Source organism: Artemia franciscana, chromosome 1 (assembly GCF_032884065.1).
Source record: "Artemia franciscana chromosome 1, ASM3288406v1, whole genome shotgun sequence".
Classification (NCBI taxonomy): Eukaryota; Metazoa; Arthropoda; class Branchiopoda; order Anostraca; family Artemiidae; genus Artemia; species Artemia franciscana.
The window spans coordinates 15,318,248-15,337,742 of record NC_088863.1 but is presented as its reverse complement, the minus strand read 5'-3'; the positions used below and the strand labels follow the sequence as shown (position 1 = coordinate 15,337,742).

At 36.8% G+C, this 19,495-nt stretch overlaps 2 protein-coding genes across 5 annotated transcripts in view; both read left to right on the top strand.

The window, feature by feature from the left end:
- Window positions 1–8,520: 8,520 nt before the first annotated feature.
- Window positions 8,521–8,907, top strand: LOC136036543 (E3 ubiquitin-protein ligase RNF126-like). Its single transcript, XM_065719124.1, has one exon. The coding sequence runs from the start codon at window positions 8,521–8,523 to the stop codon at window positions 8,905–8,907; it is 387 nt and encodes a 128-aa protein (XP_065575196.1).
- Window positions 8,908–9,850: 943 nt separating this feature from the next.
- Window positions 9,851–19,495, top strand: part of LOC136026191 (lysophospholipid acyltransferase 7-like) — a 150,295-nt gene continuing 140,650 nt past the window's right edge. The window contains exon 1 of one of the 4 annotated variants that reach the window (XM_065702514.1): window positions 9,851–9,939. The gene's annotated coding sequence lies outside the window, so the exon portion shown is untranslated. Of the gene's footprint in view, window positions 9,967–10,065; window positions 10,220–19,495 lie in introns of those variants that run through there. The other 3 variants (XM_065702521.1, XM_065702529.1, XM_065702538.1) reach the window with 3 other exon arrangements.

Sequence of the window (19,495 nt, the reverse complement as noted above, 5' to 3'; positions counted from 1 at the left end):
AAACATAAGAAATCCTTCAAGTTTTTTGTTACCTGCCAAAATCCAATAGCACTGAGAAGATTTACCTAGTATTGGAAAATGGGGGAAAATACCCCTGAAAAGTCAAGTAATTTTAATGAAGATAACACTATTAGATTCAACCTATCAGGGATTTCAAGCTCCTGTGTAAAAAAATTTAGGATCTAAGTTTTTTTCCAGGGGATAGATCATTGATGCGATTTTATTTATTTTTTTTTTCAGGGCTGATCGTATCGAACCAGTAGTCCTAGAAGATTAATAGAGTGCTCATTTGAAGGAAGTCAAAAGTTCGATCGCTATTTTAAAGTGATCAAAAATTGGGTTTGAGAAAGCCGCTATCCGACACCCCCTTTTCCCCAAAGATCATGAAAATCTTGAGATATCCATTTGATGCCGGCCATTTGAAAGGCCCAAGAACTTAGCCTTCGGGATGATATACTCCCACATTTTCTGGGGAGTGGGCTGTAAATTACAGAATTTGTCCGTTGTTTACGCATAGTATTTATTAATGGAAAATATTCGATTGTTTTGGAGGGAGGAAGGCTTTGCAAGAGGATTTCCCTATGGTAAAATTATCCAAGGTGATGAAAGCTTCTGGAGGAGGAGGGAATATCCCATGGGAAATTTTCACATTGAGAATTATTTGGCATGGTTTGAAAAATGGTCACATATCGAATAAAAAAATAAAAATTGAACTGACAGTAAGGAGCAACATTGACACTTAAAAGAGACATTATTTCGTATATAAGGGGAACTGCAAATTCTTTTCACGCTAATTTATTTTTTTTGTCACAATTCTTTAAAAAAGACTGCTCAACCACAATGCTGAATGTGAATGATAAGTATTTTTAAGGAACTTTAAGAATTTAATGTAAAGAACAAGAAAGAAGGGAAGGACAACCCCTCATATACGGAATAATTTCTTTTCTTTTTTAGTTTTAATCTTGCTTCTTACTTTCAGTTGAGAGGTAAACTTGTTTTTTTATTTATTTCACCACCAAAAAAAGATCAAACGAGTGTATTAACAACAAACAATTAAACCCACAAATGAGTAAAATTCAGATATTAGGATTGTTGTTTACACTTCTTCCATTAAAATTTTGCAATACGCTATTGCATAAGTTTGAATTTCTTTTTCTTTTTTCAAGTTTTAGGCTATTTTTTTGTACAACAGCAATTTGTAATTTTGCTCGTTTTATGTTTTGCGGATTCTTTAATACCATGTACAGTGAAACTGACATCTGAATGCCTTAATGATCTGACTCTGAATTTGTATAGTAGAAACTAAAAAAATATCCCAAAAATGGAAAAAACTGGAAGTAAATTTTGAACGACAAAGACTTCCATACGCAGTTATGCAGTTTTGTTATTAGCAGACGTCAAATTAAAAATCCAAAAAAAACAAACATTGATGAAAAAATCACATGTGACACCAGTAATCTTAAGAAGTGTAGCTTCCCTTTTAACCCTACGGGATAAAAATTGGACTTGGGTCCTACATAAAAATTTGCAGCACTTTCGACATTATTTCAAAATGATCACAGCTGTGGGTGAGCTTAGCATTACATTTACAAACTCTAAAATTGGTCAGAGCAAAGTATAACTAAATAGCAATTCACAGTAAGATTTAGTGAACACCAAAATATTCCTAATCGTTTGGTTTCTATATAGTTAAGGATTAGTAAAATAGCTGTCTTATTGGCTGCTCTCCGATAAAACTCTCTGACATTGTAAGTGGGTAAAATGTAAGATAAAATCTTTGCGGAGAGTAAATCTTGGTACTAGCTAAATCCTATTATGAATGAGTCTTAAAACAATATGAAACATAGCTACAAAAAGAATTTCCATTACCTACAGCTAGAGCTACTACTTTTAGTTTTTTCCAATGATACGCTGCCTGATTGGACACACTAGTGAAACTCCTCTATGCTACCGTGTCTAAAGCTTCGACAAGTGTCTCCCAGCCAAAGAAACCCAAAGATTATAAGTTTCTATTTTAACGTGTTTAAGGCTTTGGTTAGTATCTCCCATCCAAAAAAACCCAAGTTTTTAAGTTTTCAGTACTAATGTGTCTAAGGATTTGGCTAGTGTCTCCCAAACAATGAAACCCAAAGACTGTACGTTGTCCGTGCTACTGTGTCTAAGTCTTCGGTTAGTATCTCAAAATCGAAAAACCCAAAGATTGTAGGTTTCCTGTGTTAGTGTGTCTAAGACTTCAGTTAGTGTTTCCCAACCAAAAAAACCCAAGGATTGCAAGCTTTCCGCGTTAACATGTCTAAGACTTCAGCTAATGTCTCCCCACAAAAAAACAAAACAACAAAGAATACAATCTTTCCATGTTAACGTGTCTGAGGCCTCGGCTAATATCTCCCTATAAAAAAAACCCTAAAGATTGTAAGTTTTCCGTGCTACTATGTCTAAGGCTTCGGCTAATGTCTCCCAACCAAAAAAAAAGCCAAAGACTGCAGGTTTCCCCTGTTACTGTGTCTAAGGCTTTGGTTGGCGTTTCCCAACCAAAACACCCAAAGATTGTAATCTTCCCATGCTAATGTGTCTGAGGCTTCGGCTAATGTCTCCCTATAAAAAAAAAACAAAAAAAGATGGCAACTTTTCCATGCTACCGTGTCTAAGGCTTCAGCTAATGTCTCCCAGCCAAAAAAAAAATCCGAAGACTGTAGGTTTCCCGTGCTACTGTGTCTAAGGCTTCATTTAGTGTTTCCCAACTAAAACACCCAAAGATTGTAACTTTTCCTTGCTAACGTGTTTAAGGTTTTGGCTTGTGTCTCCCAACGAAAAAACCCAAATATTATAGGTTTCCAGTGCTACTGTGTCTAAGGCTTCGGCTAATGTCTCCCAACCAAAACAAGAGCTAAGAGCTCATATGGCACTTGTGACGAGGCGAGAAGAGCTAAGAGCCAAGAGATCATATGGTATGAGCTCTAACAAAATTCTATGAATCAATAGATTGATTTAAAAAGGAAAATAAGAGGCTTAATGCCGGTCAAGATTTAAAATAAGAGCTCTGAGTCACAAAGTCCTTCTAAATAACAAAATTCATTAAGATCCGATCACCCACTCGTAAGTTATAAATACCTAATTTTTTCTAATTTTTCCTCTCCCTTTTGCCCCCCAGATGGTCGAATCTGGGAAAACGACTTTATCAAGTCAAATTGTGCAGCTCCCTGACACGCCTACCAATTTTCATCGCCCTAGCACGTCCAGAAGCACCGAACTCGCCAAATAACTGAACCCCTCCCCCAACTCCCCCAAAGAGAGCGAACCCAGTACGATTCTGTCAATCACGTATCAAGGACATTTGTTTATTCTATCCACCAAGCTTCATCCCGGTTCCTACACTCCAAGTGTTTTTCCAAGATTTCCCCCTCCAAATCCCCACAATGTCAAAAGATCTGGTCGGGATTTGAAATAAGAGCTCTGAGGAATTCCTTCTAAAAATCAAATTTCATTACGATCCGATCATCTATTCGTAAGATATAAATACTCCAATTTTCATGTTTTCCAAGAATTCCGGTTCCCTCCTCCAACTCCCCCGAATGTCACAGGATCTGGTCAGAATTTGAAATTAGAACTTTAAAGCACAAGATCCTTCTAAATATCAAATTTCATTAAGATCTGGTCACCCTTCGGTAAGTTACAAATACCTTAATTTTCAAAATTACCCCCCCCCCCCAAATTCGACCAAAGAGAGCAGATCCGGTCCAGTTATGTCAGTCACGTATCTTAGACAGGTTTCTATTCTTCCCATCCAGTTTCATCCTGATCTCACCGCTTTAAGTATTTTCTAAGATTTCCGGTCCCCCCAACTGCCCCCCCCCCCAATTACGCTTGATCCGGTTGAGTTTTAAAATAAGATATCGGAGTTACGAGGTCCTTCTAAATATTAAGTTTCATGAAGATCCGATCACTCCTTCGTAAGTTAAAAATACGTCATTTTTCTTATTTTTCAGAATTACCCCCCCCCCCGCAATTGAGCGGATCCGTTCCAATTATGTAAATCACGTATGCAAGACTTCTGCTTATTTTTCCAACCTAGTTTCATCCCAATCCCTCCAATCTAAGCGTTTCCCATCATTTTAGGTTTCCCCACCCCAAACTTCCCCCAATGTCACCAGATCCGGTCAGGATTTAAAATAAGAGCTTTGAGACACGATATCCTTCTAAAAATCAAATTTCATGGAGATCCAATCACCCGTTCGTAAGTTAAAAATACCTCATTTTTTCTAATTTTTCAGAGTTAACCCTCCCCCCAACTACCCCAAAGAGAGCGGATCCGTTCTGGTTATGTCAATCATGTATCTAGGACTCGTGTTTTTTCCACCAAGTTTCATCCCGGTCCCTCCACTCTAAGTGTTTTCCAATTTTTAGGTTTCTCCCTCCCAACTCCCCCCAATGTCACCAGATCCGGTCGGGTTTAAAATAAGAGCTCTGAGCCACGATATCCTTCTAAATATCAAATTTCATTGAGATCCGATTACCCGTTCGTAAGTTAAAAATACCTCATTTTTTTATTTTTCAGAAATACCCCCCCCCCCAACTACCCAAGAGAGAGCGGATCCGTTCCGTTTATGTCAATCATCTATCTAGGACTTGTGTTTATTTTTCCCACCATGTTTCACCCCGATCCCTCCACTCTAAGTGTTTTCCAAGTTTTAGGTTTCCCCCTCCCAACTCCCCGCCCCCATCACCAGATCCAGTCGGGATTTAAAATAAGAGCTCTAAGACACGATATCCTTCTAAACATCAAATTTCATTGAGATCCGATCACCCGTTCGTAAGTTGAAAATACCTCATTTTTCTAATTTTTAAGAATTACTCCCCCCCCCAACTACCCCAAAGAGAGCAAATCAGCTCCGATTATGTCAATCATGTATCTGGGACTTGCGCTTATTTTTCCCATCAAGTTTCATCCCGATCCCTCCACTCTAAGTGTTTTCCAAGATTTTAGGTTCCCCCCTCCAACTCCCCCCAATGTCATCAGACCCAGTCGGGATTTAAAATAAGAGCTCTGAGACACAATATCATTCCAAACATCAAATTTCATTAAGATCCAATCACCCGCTCATAAGTTAAAAATACTTCATTTCTTCTATTTTTTTCCGAATCAAACGGCCCCCACTCCCCCCCTGAGACGGTGAAATCGGGAAAACGACTATTTCTAATTTAATCTGGTTTGGTCCCTGATACACTTGCCAAATTTCATCGTCCTAGCTTACCTGGAAGTGCCTAAAGTAGCAAAACCGGGACTTTAGGTTTTCCCCCACCAACTCCCCCCAGTGTCATCAGATCCGGTCGGAATTTAAAATAAGAATTCTGAGATACAATATCATTCCAAACATCAAATTTCATTAAGATCCAAGCACCCGCTCATAAGTTAAAAATACTTCATTTTTTCTATTTCTTGCAAATTAACCGGGCCCCCACTCCCCCCAGATGGTCAAATCGGGAAAACGACTATTTCCAATTTAATCTGGTCCGGTCTCTGATACGCTTGCCAAATTTCATCGTCCTAGCTTACCTGGAAGTGCCTAAAGTAGCAAAACCGGGACCGACAGACAGACAGACCGACAGACAGACAGACCGACAGAATTGGCGACTGCTATATGTCACTTGGTTAATACCAAGTGCCATAAAAAACCAAAGAATATAATCTTTCCGTACTAATGTTTCTGAGGCTTCAGCTAATATTACCCTATCAAAAAACCCCAAAGATTGTAAGCTTTCTGTGCTACTATGTCTAAGGCTTCGGCTAGTGTCTCCCAACCAAAAAACAAACCAAAAGACTCTAGGTTTCCACTGTTACTGTGTCTAAGGCTTCGGTTAGTGTTTCCCAACCAAAACACCCAAAGATTGTAATCTTTGCGTGCTAACGTGACTTTATAATGACTTTAAAATGAACTGCTACGTTTCTCGTAAGAATCTTTTCACAAAACCTAAAAATCGCTCACTGTTTCATTTCTTTGATTAAATAAAAAAAACTAGTTTTTTAACTGAAAGTAAGGAGCCATATCAAAACTTAAAACGAACAGAAGTTACTCCGTATATGAAATGGGTTGTCCCCTCCGCAATCCCTCGCTCTTTACGCTAAAGCTTTTAATTGTTTTAAAAAGTAGAATTGTGGCAAAGAGTCAAACTTTAGCGTAAAGAGCGAGGGATTGCGGAGGGGACAACCCATTTCATATACGGAATAATTTCTGTTTGTTTTAAGTTTTAACGTCCCTTCTTACTTTCAGTTAAAAAAACTAGTTTTTTTTTAATTTAATTTCTGAACGTTTTTAAGCATGTTTGATTTTGGCTCTCCGCACACAAATTATTAAATAAAATTTGTATATTAATTCTTTTTTGGCTAAATGGCTTTCTTTAGATTTAATCAGACGATTTTGAGAAATAAGGGTTGGGAAGGAGTCCTAGTTGCCCTCCAATTTTTTGGTTACTTAAAAAGGCAAGTAAAACTTTTAATTTTTAACGAACGTTTTTATTAGTAAAAAATATACGTAACTTAAGAATTAACTTACGCAACAAACTTTTATATTCTTATATTTTTGATTATATATATGAGAGGGTTTGTCCCCTCGTTAATACCTCACTCTTCACACTAAATCTTAAGTTTTGTCCCAATTCTTTAAGAATGACCCCTAAAGCAGAAAGGCCATAGAATAAACAGTTGAAATTACTAAAAATACTTTAGCATAAAGAACGAAGTAGTTATCTCCTCCTAAATACCTCACTCTTTATGCTAAAGTATTTTTAGAACCCCTCATGTACGTAATAATCTCTGTTCGTTTTAAGTTTTAATGCTACTCCTTACTTTCAATTGAAAAAACTTGTTCATGTATATATTTTCATTGTTTTTCATTAATAGTAATGTTAGAAAATCCTGCGCCCTTTACATTGTATTTCTCTTCCCCCATGAAATATTCCTCCAAGGAGAGATCCTCCCACATAGCCCCCTCCACACAACCCCACACCCAAACCAAAAAAATCCCCCTGAAAACGTCGGTACACTTCCCAATAACCATTACTGTATGTAAACATTGGTCAAAGTTGGTAACTTGCAGGCCCTCCCCCAGGGACTGTGGGGGAGTAAGTCATCCCCAAAGACATAGTTATTATGGTTTTGACGATGAGGAACAAAATGGCTATCTCAAAATTTCGATCCTTTGACTTTGGGAAAAAATGAGCGTGGGAGAGAGCCTAGGTACCCTCCAATTTTTTGGTCACTTAAAAAGGGCACTAGAACTTTTCATTTCCGTTAGAATGAGCCCTCGTGCAACACTCTAGGACCACTTGGTCGATATGATGACCCCTGGGAAAAAAAACAAACAAATAAACACGCACCCGTGATCTGTCTTCTGGCAGAAAAATACGAAATTCCACATTTTTGTAGATTTGACCTTGAAATTTTTTCTATAGGGTTCTCTGATACGCTAAATGCGATGGTGTGATCTCGTTAAGATCCTATGACTTTTAGGGGATGTTTTCCCCTATTTTCCAAAATAAGGCAAATTTTCTCAGGCTCGTAACTTTTGATGACAAAAGACTAAATTTGATGAAACTTATATATTTAAAATCAGCATAAGAATCCGATTCTCTTGATATATCTCTTAGGATCGAAGTTCCGTTTTTTAGAGTATCGTTTCGTACTGAGCCGGGTCGCTCCTTACTTCAGTTCGTTACCACGAACTGTTTGATATGTTTTCAGATGTGGTGAAGAAAATAGATCAAGTACTTCCCAAAGAATTTATACAATTGCGTAATTTTCAGTGTAATAAAACTAATTTATTTAGTGTAGATGGCAAAACTAGTGATGCATCTCATGTAAGTTTTGTAACGCCTAATGCTATATGCCGCTGTTTGTTCTGCCAACAATAGCAATAATTTGTACTCTTATAGCAGATTCATACGAATGGGAAATATCGATAATTTTCACAAAACCATTGGTTTACCATCAGGTTTTATTACATGTACATGTACAACATGATTTCTGGCTGAACTTTAAGAAAAACCAAATATTAAAAAAAACTATGGTCTGAAAAGAAATAAACATAATTCTTTTAAAGAAGCATGCTCACAATTATTTTGCTTTTACAAAAATAAGAACTGGAAAAAGCAGGATTACTGAGGATAAGTGACGTCAGTTTTGTGTATTTTTTTAAATAGGAAAACATGTCAAATCATATACCTATTATTTTTGGAAGAATCCACCGATGGAAAAAAAATGTTAAACACAAATAATGCCCTTAGAAACATAATGCATTGGAACATAACTTTTAATGAATTTTCTAAAACGTGTCTTGTTTTTAGTTTCGGGACAGTGCTTCTCCAGCATGTTTGTTTAATAAGATCAACAATGATTATAGTATCATAATATTATCAAGTGATATGAATCAAAGTTCACAAGAACCTCAATTTTTCTGGCAATTTTTTTGCTGCACATTTTTCAGTAATTCTAATAAATATAATACAAGACAAGAGGACAGTGACATGTCGGATCCGTTTGAGACAAACAGTGGGAGTTCAAGTTCATCTGAAACTGAGAGTGACCGTTCGGATTCTCTTGACACCGGCAGTGAAAGTCTTACAACAGTCAATGTTACAGAAGAACCGGATTCTCTTGAAACCGGCAGTGAAAGTTTGGATTCTTCTGGAATGGACAGTGACGGTTCAGATTCTTCTGATTTCGAGAGTTTGGTTTCAGTCAATATTACAGAAGAACAAGTTAAGAAAAGTTCGGAGTGTTCTGTCTGTTTGGATGACTACAAGCTCCAAGAAAGTGTCAAAAAACTTCCATGCTCCCATTTATTTCATAAGGATTGCATTATTCCTTGGCTAAGATTGCATAGCACATGCCCAGTCTGCCGTGAGTCTTAAGCTGATGGAACACGTCATAAATTTCAATTTTGCGAGAGTTTTCTACGCAAATTTCCTAGTTTTGTTCGGTATCCTCTATTTCACCGGTTGTTTTTTTAGAAAAACGGATACTCTAATCACAGACTTACCGCCCGTGCGGGTTACAAGATGCAATAGTAGCTTAAGATGCTTGAAATCACGGTCTTACTCTTTCTTAGAGGAGACTAACTGGAGATTTAAAATCAAGAATTTAGGTACTATAAAAACAATTCGTATTTAAATTATAAGAAACAATAATCGATTTTTAGGAATTGTTGTCTGACTTAATTTTGCTACCTAATTAGCACTGTATTGAAAACTGAGCAAGCATAAGGTTCTTTTAGAGGCTTATAATTGCATAGGAAAAATGATTAGCATCATGACCAGTGAAAGACTATAAAGGGCTTTATAATTGCACACAAACTCATCTTAGAAAATCTTCTATCATCATTTTAGGAAAAGTAATAGTTCCAATTTAATTAGTAAAGTACCGTAATGTTGGAGTAATTTGTCAGAAAAGACCACATCTTTAAAAGCATATGAATACAAAATCGAAAACCTCCGATTGTCCCTTTTTACTTGCCTGTGATGTTAAATATTATTTAAAGCTATATTTTAAAAAGATGTGGATGTGAACATGGTGATAAAGGACTGTTTTTTTAGGTATTGTTGGGTATACGGTAATAAAAAGTTGACTTTTTTAATCCACATGAAGTTCCTTCAAAAGAAAGAGGGCGAAAGAATAGCTCTCCACTCAGCAGTCGTAGGACGGTTTACCTGTTTGATGATTTTCATCAGAATCACGAGCCAACTATTCCATGGATGCTGGGTTAGCAAGCGTAAGTTGTCGGACAAGTAATGCTGAATTTTCCAGGTGGTTATCCAACAAACCTCTGACGTCACGTGCATCTCATGAAACGCTTGGAATAGTAATCATACTTGACGGACAAGTAGTCGGACAACTAATCGAACACATGGAACGTTAGGATAGGACTTAGAACAGTTTACTTAAAGGTTAGGACTTAAACAGTTTACTAAAAGGTTTGTTTGAAACTGATTTGAATTAATAATAACTTCCTGGTTTATAACCATCCTCGACACAGGCTAGGACGCTTGGTTTTTTAACATTGAAAATAGGCTACAGCCACTGAACAGTGGAGGAAAATACTGATCTTGGAGACACAAAATTTGGACGCAAGATAGTTTGATTGTTGCATATTATTAACTGAATAGCCTATATTTTAAGTATAGCCAGTTGCAAAAAATTGACTTAGGCTGTTGCACCAAAAGGAGGGTAAGATACTGCATAGCCTAGGTTGTAAATATTTTGCTGTTCATATTATTAGCTTAAAAAATAGAGTCAACATTCCACTTGATATCTTTTTTTATGCCGTTTCCAAATATAAAAATCACTTTTGCAGCAAATAAATTTTATTTACACCCCTATAAATACCAATTTAGGGTATATATTTGCTCATTAGGGGGAGGGGAGAGGGGGTAAAATTAAAAATTATCTCTTATATGTTTCAGAAATAAACTTTTACCCCTCACTCCCCTAATATGCTGAACTTTTAGAGGTTTAGTGAGTTCAAGGTGCTAGAATAGCCTTAAAAATAAATATTAAGGAGACTAAATGGTAAAATTCTAGTTAATTGACTTCTTGCTATCTCAGAAAGGGTTTAGGTTAGGAAAATGAAACTTTCAGGGATGAATCTACAGACTAAACTATGTCCCAGGAAGGTATTTTGAAGCAACTACCTCCACTCCTTCTCCCTCTAGAGGGCCCTGACCTTTGATGACCTTTAAAAATATGTGTGTTATAAAAGTGGAACCTTGCAAAATAGATCTTCTGCTTAATTGAAGTACAACAAAATTGTTTTCAGCTTCATAACTTTACTCAATTCCATTTTTTAAGGTTTTAAAGATATACAAATACATATCCTAAATTTTGAAAAAAAAACATTGATATGGCTCAAAATTCTACTCAAATAGAGCCTAACAGGAATTGCATGTTCAGATCTAAAGGCAGAGAAAAAGCAACTAGTAATTGAAAATTAAGGTAAAATGTTGTTTTGTCAAAATTTCAATAGGTAATGACAGGAGACCTGTCATGTAGGCAAATTTCAGTGCCCTCTAGAGGGAGAAGGAGAGGAGGTAGTTGCTTCAAAATACTTTCCTGGGACATACTTTAGCCTGTAGATCCATCCCTGAAAGTGTGATTTTCCTAACCTAAATCCTTTCCAAGATAGCAGGAAGTCAATTAACTAGAATTTTACTGACTAAATTGCTAAGTCTAGGAATAAGTGAAGATCAAAAGGTAAATTGGGTAACAAAAAAGATTGATCAGATTGACAACTTCATTTACCTTGGTATTATTAGCTAGTAATTGTTTAGTTTCATCACAAGCTGTCTAAAGACAGCCCCATAGAGGAGGAGGGTCAACCAGAAATGGATGTGCTTCTAGAATTAACATTTCTAAGTGCTATAGTATGGAAACTATGCTGCTTTGCAGCATAGTTTCCAGTTTAGACAGCTTGTGATGAAACTAAACAATTACCTAGTAGGCTATTAGTATAGACAGTAGGAGCAGTGAAGATGTTAAAAGTAGAATGGCCAAGGTTCAGGGTGTTTTTTTTTCACAATTAAAAAAGTTTGGAAGAATAGGAAGATAAGTCTGCAAATCAAGACTAGAATAGGCCTATTGGAAGCTACAGTGATGACAGTGGTCAAATATGGCTTGGAAGCATGGATGCTTTGAAAAGCAGATGAAGATTTTTACCTTAAATCACAGCTTAGAGCAATATAAGGATTTTCCATCCTTGTGATGCTCCTATAATGAAAAAAATTTGTTTGATGTATGTTGTGGTTGTTGATCTAGAGTCTTGTGGAGGACTCTGCAGTTTCCCAATTGTAAAGGAACTCCTGGCAGAGTCATTCCCTATCAAGGTGGGACTTGAACATGTTGGTTGAAGTTGCAGAAACTGTTTCCTCAGACGACTGATTCCACAGATTGATGACTCTTTGGCTGAAGAAATGACTTCTATGTCTACTCATGAAATGCTGCATGGGGAGCTTCATTGAATATCCTCTAGTACCAGAATGCATGGGCTGTGCAAAGAGACTGGGAAGGGTGTTTTCCTGGTATTTGCTAGATGTATTCCAAAGAAATTGCTTACAGATTGTTCTAGGTACCCAAATGACTAACTATATTTCAAACAGTAGGCTGTACAAAAAGTAAGGTTGAATATCACTTTCTTGGACTATAGTGAGAGAAAGACTGAGATGGCTAAGGAACATTCTGCAGTTGAAGAATGACAGATTGCCAAAGATTCTCCTTTTTTACCAACCATCTAGGTCTAAACAGAAATTAGGTTGTCTGTGGTTTGGGTCAGAGAAGGTCATAATAAAATATTTAAAAGAATTGGGAACTTCCTAGGAGGGTGTAAAGAGGTAGGCTTTGAATAGATTTGGATGGAGGAAAATTGTGCATAGCTGTGATGGCCTAAGGTGGCTTGGTGCTGTTGTGAGTTGTTAGTAGTAGTAGTATTATAAATACTACTGATAAATCATGACAGTTATGAAACTGATGAAGTCTCAAAATGTTCAGGCCCCAGCTGCTTTGCATAAGTGCCCAAATAAATTGCTTTAAAGTTAGAAAAAGGTTGTGTGAATAGATTTAGTTCTTATTGTTACCTGCCTTTATCAAGTAACATCTGATTTTTTTGATGGAAAATGAGAAATCACAAGTGCCTAATTTTACATGCAATATACAGAAACCCTAACAAGTAAACAAGAAAAAAGTCACATAATTTTACTTCCAAATGTAAAATAAAATGAAAATTTCATATACGTTTTTGGTGAATAAAGCATCTGTAAATACTGTATTGGGTATTGAGGCCTTATAAGATTAAAAAATATAAATTTATTCACAAAAACCCAAACAGTCATAGTTATATTTTTCTAGAGCCAAGACAGTGTTTGACAACATAAATGGCAATTAGACATGGCAATAGATAGTAGTGTTGTAAAATTACTATACAATAAAGACTGGTTAAGCCAAAATGGTAAAATGAGGTAAAATTTGTAAAAGGAGGTTTTACCTTATTTCTCTTTGGTTTTACCTTATTTCTCTTTAAGCATCAGTTTCCAGCTTTTAATGAAATTTTCTAATGATTTTGGTTTTCCTGGGCTTAAAAAAGGTAATGTCCCTTCATCTAGAGTTTCATCAAGTTATTTCAATTCAGTTTATTCAAATAAAAAAAACACATAACACCAATAATAATAAAGATCATAGAAGCAAACTTGTTAAGGACTAGCAACAACAAAAAATTGAAAATAAAGAAGAGAGATAAAAAAGAAATGAGAAAACATGGCTAATTAAAGCAAATTGAATAAAGATTTAGAGAATTATAATATCAAAATTTTAGTACATGGTTATACATCATGCAAAAACTTATGGATAGATCAACACTGGAGGGTATTAAGTTCCATTCAAGTATAGATTTATAGACGGGGGATTGGTGGGTAGAACTAGTGACACACTTGGGGACAATAAAGGAATCGTTGGATGAATGGAAACAGAGGCCTTCAGAATTATTACTATTAAAATAAGATAATAAATGGAGAAGAAGATTTTTTGGTAACCTGAGTATGCAAGGGATTGATTTAATTTTTTGATGATTTGTTCAAAAAGGATAATACCAAAATCAGAGTACAAGTCTTGGGTGGGATATAGTTGGGGCAGCCAAAAACTGCTTTGACGGCATGGTTTTGGGCAAATTTAAATTTATTGGTAACTGAAGGATTAGTATTGCCCCAAACAGATCCGCAGTATGAGATATATTTGTAAATAAAAGAGTAATAAAGGGTAACAAGGGTACACAATTAATCATACTTACCTGTCGCAAGATTATGGCTCTGGTATAGAACATATGTTTTGCAAATGATAGGGAGGAGTCTATGTGGACACCAAGAAACTTGGCAACTTTGACCTGCAGGAGGAGATTGATAGAATATCTTAGGCCAAGTGCATGTGACCTTTTTTTTTTGTAAGGGGTTTGAAATAATACAACCTGACTTTTCTTGCTGTTAATGGTCATGCAGTTAATGAGACACCACTCCTGTACTCTATTCAGAAGGGTTTGAGTAGAGGTTACAACCAATGGTAAATTAGGACTGGTGATGAAAAAGTTGCTATTGTCCCCAAAACATTGGGTGCACAGATGGACCTAGGTCCGTAATCAAATCGTTAATATAAAGGAGAAAAAGTATTGGACTAAAAACAGAGCCCTGTGGGACGCCCCTCCAGACAGGTAGGGGATGTGAAGTCGCCCTGCCCAGACTCACACTCTGTACTCTACCAGAGATAAGAGCTGGACCATGAGAAAGGAACTCCACAAATCCCTACGTTGTTGAGTTTACTTAATAAAACACTGTGATCAACCATGTCAAAGGCCTTTGAGAAATCCTGAAATAAGCCCAATACAGTATTTTTAAGGTCAAGTTGGGAACGTGTAAACTTTGTGGCATCTATTAGTGCATGAGCAGTTGAAAATTTGGCACAGAAGCCATATTGATGAGGAGAAATCAACAAATCTGAAGAATGAATCCCAAATAAAAAGGGAGAAAGACGTTGGAATATAATTCTCTCGAGCACTTTCGATATAACTGGGAGAAGTGAGATTGGGCAATAATTGCCCAATAAGACAGATTGTCTTTTTATGAATTGGGATAACAATTGCTGATTTAAATGTTTCTGGGAAGACTCCATTGGGCATGGAAGGTTTGCTATGTGCTCAATAGGTTCACAAATACAGGAAGATACAGTCCTAAGAAACTTATTACTTATGCCAAAGAAGTCAGGTGTAATACTTTTAGAGAGAGATTTGATAACTAGAAGCACCTCTTTACAATCAGTTGGAGAGAAAAACATGGATCTGGGTTTCTTGCTAGGGTGTAAAGACTGGGAGAGGCAAAAGGAGTTAGCATTTGGAATATTACTATAATAATTATTAAAAGCATCCGGTACTGAAATTGGGTCAATTAATCTGCCGCTGATGTCCTCAAGGTTAATAGGTACAGATCTTGAATTCCTTTTTTTTGAAAGAATTTCATTTATTGTGGTCACAAATTTTTTGCAAGTTTCCTTTGCAGTTAGAGACTTTTGAATAATAATAATTTTCTTTTGCTTCCCAGACAAGTTTTGTACATAAGTTTTTGTATTTTTTATCATTAGTCAGGTAAATAACGCCACTGGTTTTGCATGCTAACTTATATAGGTCATTTTTTCGGTATGAAGATACTATCAGGCTATTGGACATCCAGATGTGTATATGGGTAGTTTTTCGGTTTGATTTACGGACTGGAAAGGTTGAACTGATAAAATCACTCAGTCCCTTTGTATAACTATCTGTGGCTGAATCAACATCCTGACAATCCAAAACCGTGGACCGGTCAAAGGATTTCAAACAATCCATGAACTGTTTCATATTTACAGTATTATATATTCTATTAGACATAGGGGTATTAGTTCTAGAGGGTTGAGTAACTGGTAGGGAGGGTAGGGAGAGATGGATTGGAAAGTGATGTGACAGGTCAGAAAATATTATTTTGGAGGACGGGTGGCTTCCCAGGGAAGTGGATACAAAAATGTTGTCAATTACAGTAGTTGTAGACCTCATAGGATCAACTCTATTAGGAAAAAGGATTGTGAGAAGAAGACCATTTGAGGTAAATGTTTCAAAGAAGGTATCACAATCATTATTATTGCTAACATTCAGAAAATTACAATTGAAGTCCCCTAAAACTATTGCCTTCTTTTGTGGTAAATTAATAAAACTAGAAAAATCATCAAACGGATTACAAAAGAAAGGTGTCGGAAATGAGGGTGGTTTATAAAATAATGAAAAAATAAAAGAATTCTCATCTATACATATGTCTACCATTATTGAATAAATGCATCTATTATTTATAGGTTGTGAGAATAAGGATCTACAGTCTAATAGCTGGTGAATTTTAGACTTGACTGGATGTACAGAGAAAGGCCGCCAAAGGAGTTGGTTAAGTTTCTTTCAATATGAATAGCTTTAAAGCCAGGGAGGGAAAATTCATTAGTATCATCAATTTCTGGAAGCCACGTCTCCGTTATTCCAATTACGTTGAAAGGGCAGTAACCATTAATTAAAATTACATGAAGTTTGGTCTCTTCCATTAGCTTAGGTTTCACATTTTTCACAAAATCAAAAGTGCCGAGTTATTCACAGTTAATTTGGTTTAAAGGGCTGTTGGGGCTAGCTAGGGGCTGGTGGGCAAATTATTTTGGTCATCGTAATAGTTAAAACATTATTGCACAGTGATAAATTCGTGAGAAACGTAAAATCTTGTATAATACTTGTATAGTCCAATTCATTCATTTAAGGTTTGGGATTTTATTTCTGCTGTTAACAATATCACGTAGAATAGGGCACCATCGGCTATAAGAAACATGGGATCCATCACAGTTAGCGCATTTGGGCTGCATTTGACACGGCGAATCACGTGTTGCCTCATGAGGACCAGCACATCGAGAACATTTCGGGAAAGAACTTTTGCATGCCACCTGTAGGTGGTTGGGTGAACGGCACTTGCTACATCATCGTGGAAGATCGTGACGAACAGATACTCGAATTGATTCATACTCAATCCGAATACCATCTTTCAAAGCATGGTTGAGTGACCTGGCATTCCTAAAACAGAGCTTTACAGAATTCGAGTTGCCAAGACGAGAAGCATCAGTGATCCCAGTGACCTCCTTAAACAAAGCGAGTTCAAAATCACTTTCAATGCCTTTAACTAAACCATAGTACTTTTTGGCTTTCATTTTCACGATTGAGGAGTGTATGACAGACTGGGCTGAGACACAGAACTCTGGGGCAGTGGTTTTATCAATGGACACAATCATCTTGTCATCAACAGGTTTAACCGACAGAATCGATTCATGACCGCGAACTTGTTCCAGAGCTTGTCTGTGTTTCGTAGGATTGCTCAGATCACGTAGAACCTTGGAGATAATCACAGTGGCATGATTTTCATCGTTGCAAGACGAAAGGGATGGGAAATTGGTTTCGTAAGACACCATTTTAGAAGACATAACTTTTAAAATTTGTTCAAAAGGGACTTCAGTAGGTACACAAATGACGTAGCAAGGAATATCCAAATCGTCATTACCACACTTACGTAGCAGATCGAGAATATTCTTAACATTATTTGACGCTGCCTTAACACTAATATGCTTTTTGGCTGGATATCATTGTTAACTGTACTCCAAAATTCCACCTTAGCAGAAGAAATGACTGATCCGTCAAAAAAATCAACAGCACACTTAATTATCACTTCATCATCTATTCTATATTCGAAATTAGTCTATGAAATTTAACACAGGCGAGTAAACCAGTTTCCTGTCACCCACCGATCGCATGCTATCGCTGTCTGCATCAGACATAATTCAATAAAAATGCGCAACTCCAATTCTCGATACTCAAAGTTTGATTATAGTCCGAAAATAAGGTTAAATGACTTATCTTTTCGAGGGGTAAAAAATCCAAGAAAATTGATTTTAGATTGTCTAAGAAAATCCAAAGTAAACTTTTCACACGATTTTAAAAGGTAGATATAGCTTGAGAGGTCCACAAAGTAGGCTAAAAGTCCTTCGGCCAGAAGAGATATCCAATTTCGCCTATAAACCCATTTCATCACAATCAAATCAGGTAATAATCACATTTCAGGCATTCAGGTATTAATTTTGTAGCTGTTGAATAAATTAAGTCTCTAATTTTAACATTCCAGTTTATCTCTTTGGTAATCTTGTGCCTTGGGTAATACCTCAGCACTTGGACATTGCCTGATGCTGGGCATCCATTTTGCAAAAAAAAGGAAAAAGAAAATCAAGCATGCCATTAATACCTTAAATTGCATTTTCCAGCAAAATAAGGATTAAATCCTGTAGAATTAATGGTTAGTTATGACTATGGTTGGATGTCTCAATGGCATCCCACTCAGTTCTCCACAGCTTTGATGACCATTCTCATTTCAATGGTTCTTTTATAGGCAGCAGTACTGGGGTAGTGACCGATTTTTTGGTTAGTGAATCCCACAAACTCACTATTCTGTTAGTGAAGAAGTTTTTGCGTAGTCTAGTGGCAGCTCTCTTCTTATATAGTTTCTGACTATGCCCCATAGTTCTGGCAGATTGGTCAAGTTGAAATGTCTTATTAATGGAGAGTTAGAATTCAGGAGCTTATGTGCCATAATAATATCACCCCTTTTATGTCTCTATACAAGAGTGTGGAGTTTCAGTTTCTTCAAATGGGATGAGTAGTTTTAAGCATTTGCATCCGTCAATTGTTTTTGTAGCCTGGCTCTGAACTGATTCTAACTTCTGCTGGTCACCTTTGTTGAGGGTGCTAGCAACACACATGCCAAACTCCAAATTAGGCCTGACCAATGCCTTGTATAATTTAGTCATCACCATGGGTGACCTACTAGTGATTGTTCTTTTTATAATGCCTAGGGTTTGGAGTGCTTTGACTACAGCTGTCTGTGTGTTCATAATGAATTTTAATTCTTTACCAACTATGACCCCCAAGTCTCTCTCTGCTTCATACTAGATGATAGTTAGTCTTGATCCATCCATCCCTAACATATGATAAGGGCATTTTTCTTTCCAGAGTGGATTGTTCAACGTTTACTTACATTGAATTCAAGCCTCCACAACGTTGCCCACTGGGAAAGTACCCACAGATCATTCTGTATAGAGGCTCTCTTATTGAACGTATCAACAGGTCAAATGAGTTTAGAGTCATCAGCATAAAGACTTATTTTATTTTTGACTGTGGTTGGTGTGTCATTAATAAAGTGTTGAATAGTGTTGGTCCCAAGTGGGTTTCCTGGGGCACTCTACTTAATACTTCCACTTCTTCTGAAAAGAATACCTGTCCATTTTTTCTAAATATTTTCACCCTTTGCTTTCTCCCGAAAGAAACTGAAGCACCCATTCTGCGATTTCATTAGGTATTCCAATTGCAAATAACTTGGTCCTTAGTTGACCATGACATACTTTATTTGAAGGCTTTTGTAAAATCCAGTAGAACCAAGTCAACAGGGATTGCTTGATCTATATACTCAGGAACATAATCATATGCATCAATCAAATTAGTCTCAACGAAGCATCCATGTCTGAAGCCATGCTGACTATCACCAAGCACCTCATTGGTGGTCATGTATCCAGCAGTGCGAGTATTCATGATTCCTTCTAAGATTTTACCAGCTACAGATGTAAGACTAATGGGTTGATAATTGAAAACGCTGTTGTGGCTAGCCCCTTTGTGTACAGGTGTAATGTTAGCATTCCGCCAATCCTGAGGAATCTGCTTAGCATCAAGAGACTTCTGAAACATGTTTACAAGGGGAAGGGCTATTTCTGCATGAGCTTCTTTCAATACTCGTGGGTGAACTTCATCTGGGCCAACAGATTTTTTAGGATTAAGGAGCTTTAATCAAATCTCCACATCAGAGGCAACCACAGTTATCTTTC

Bases quoted from the DNA above. Each gene is read 5' to 3' on its own strand.
- LOC136036543 (XM_065719124.1), top strand. From the start codon at position 8,521: ATGTCGGATCCGTTTGAGACAAACAGTGGGAGTTCAAGTTCATCTGAA.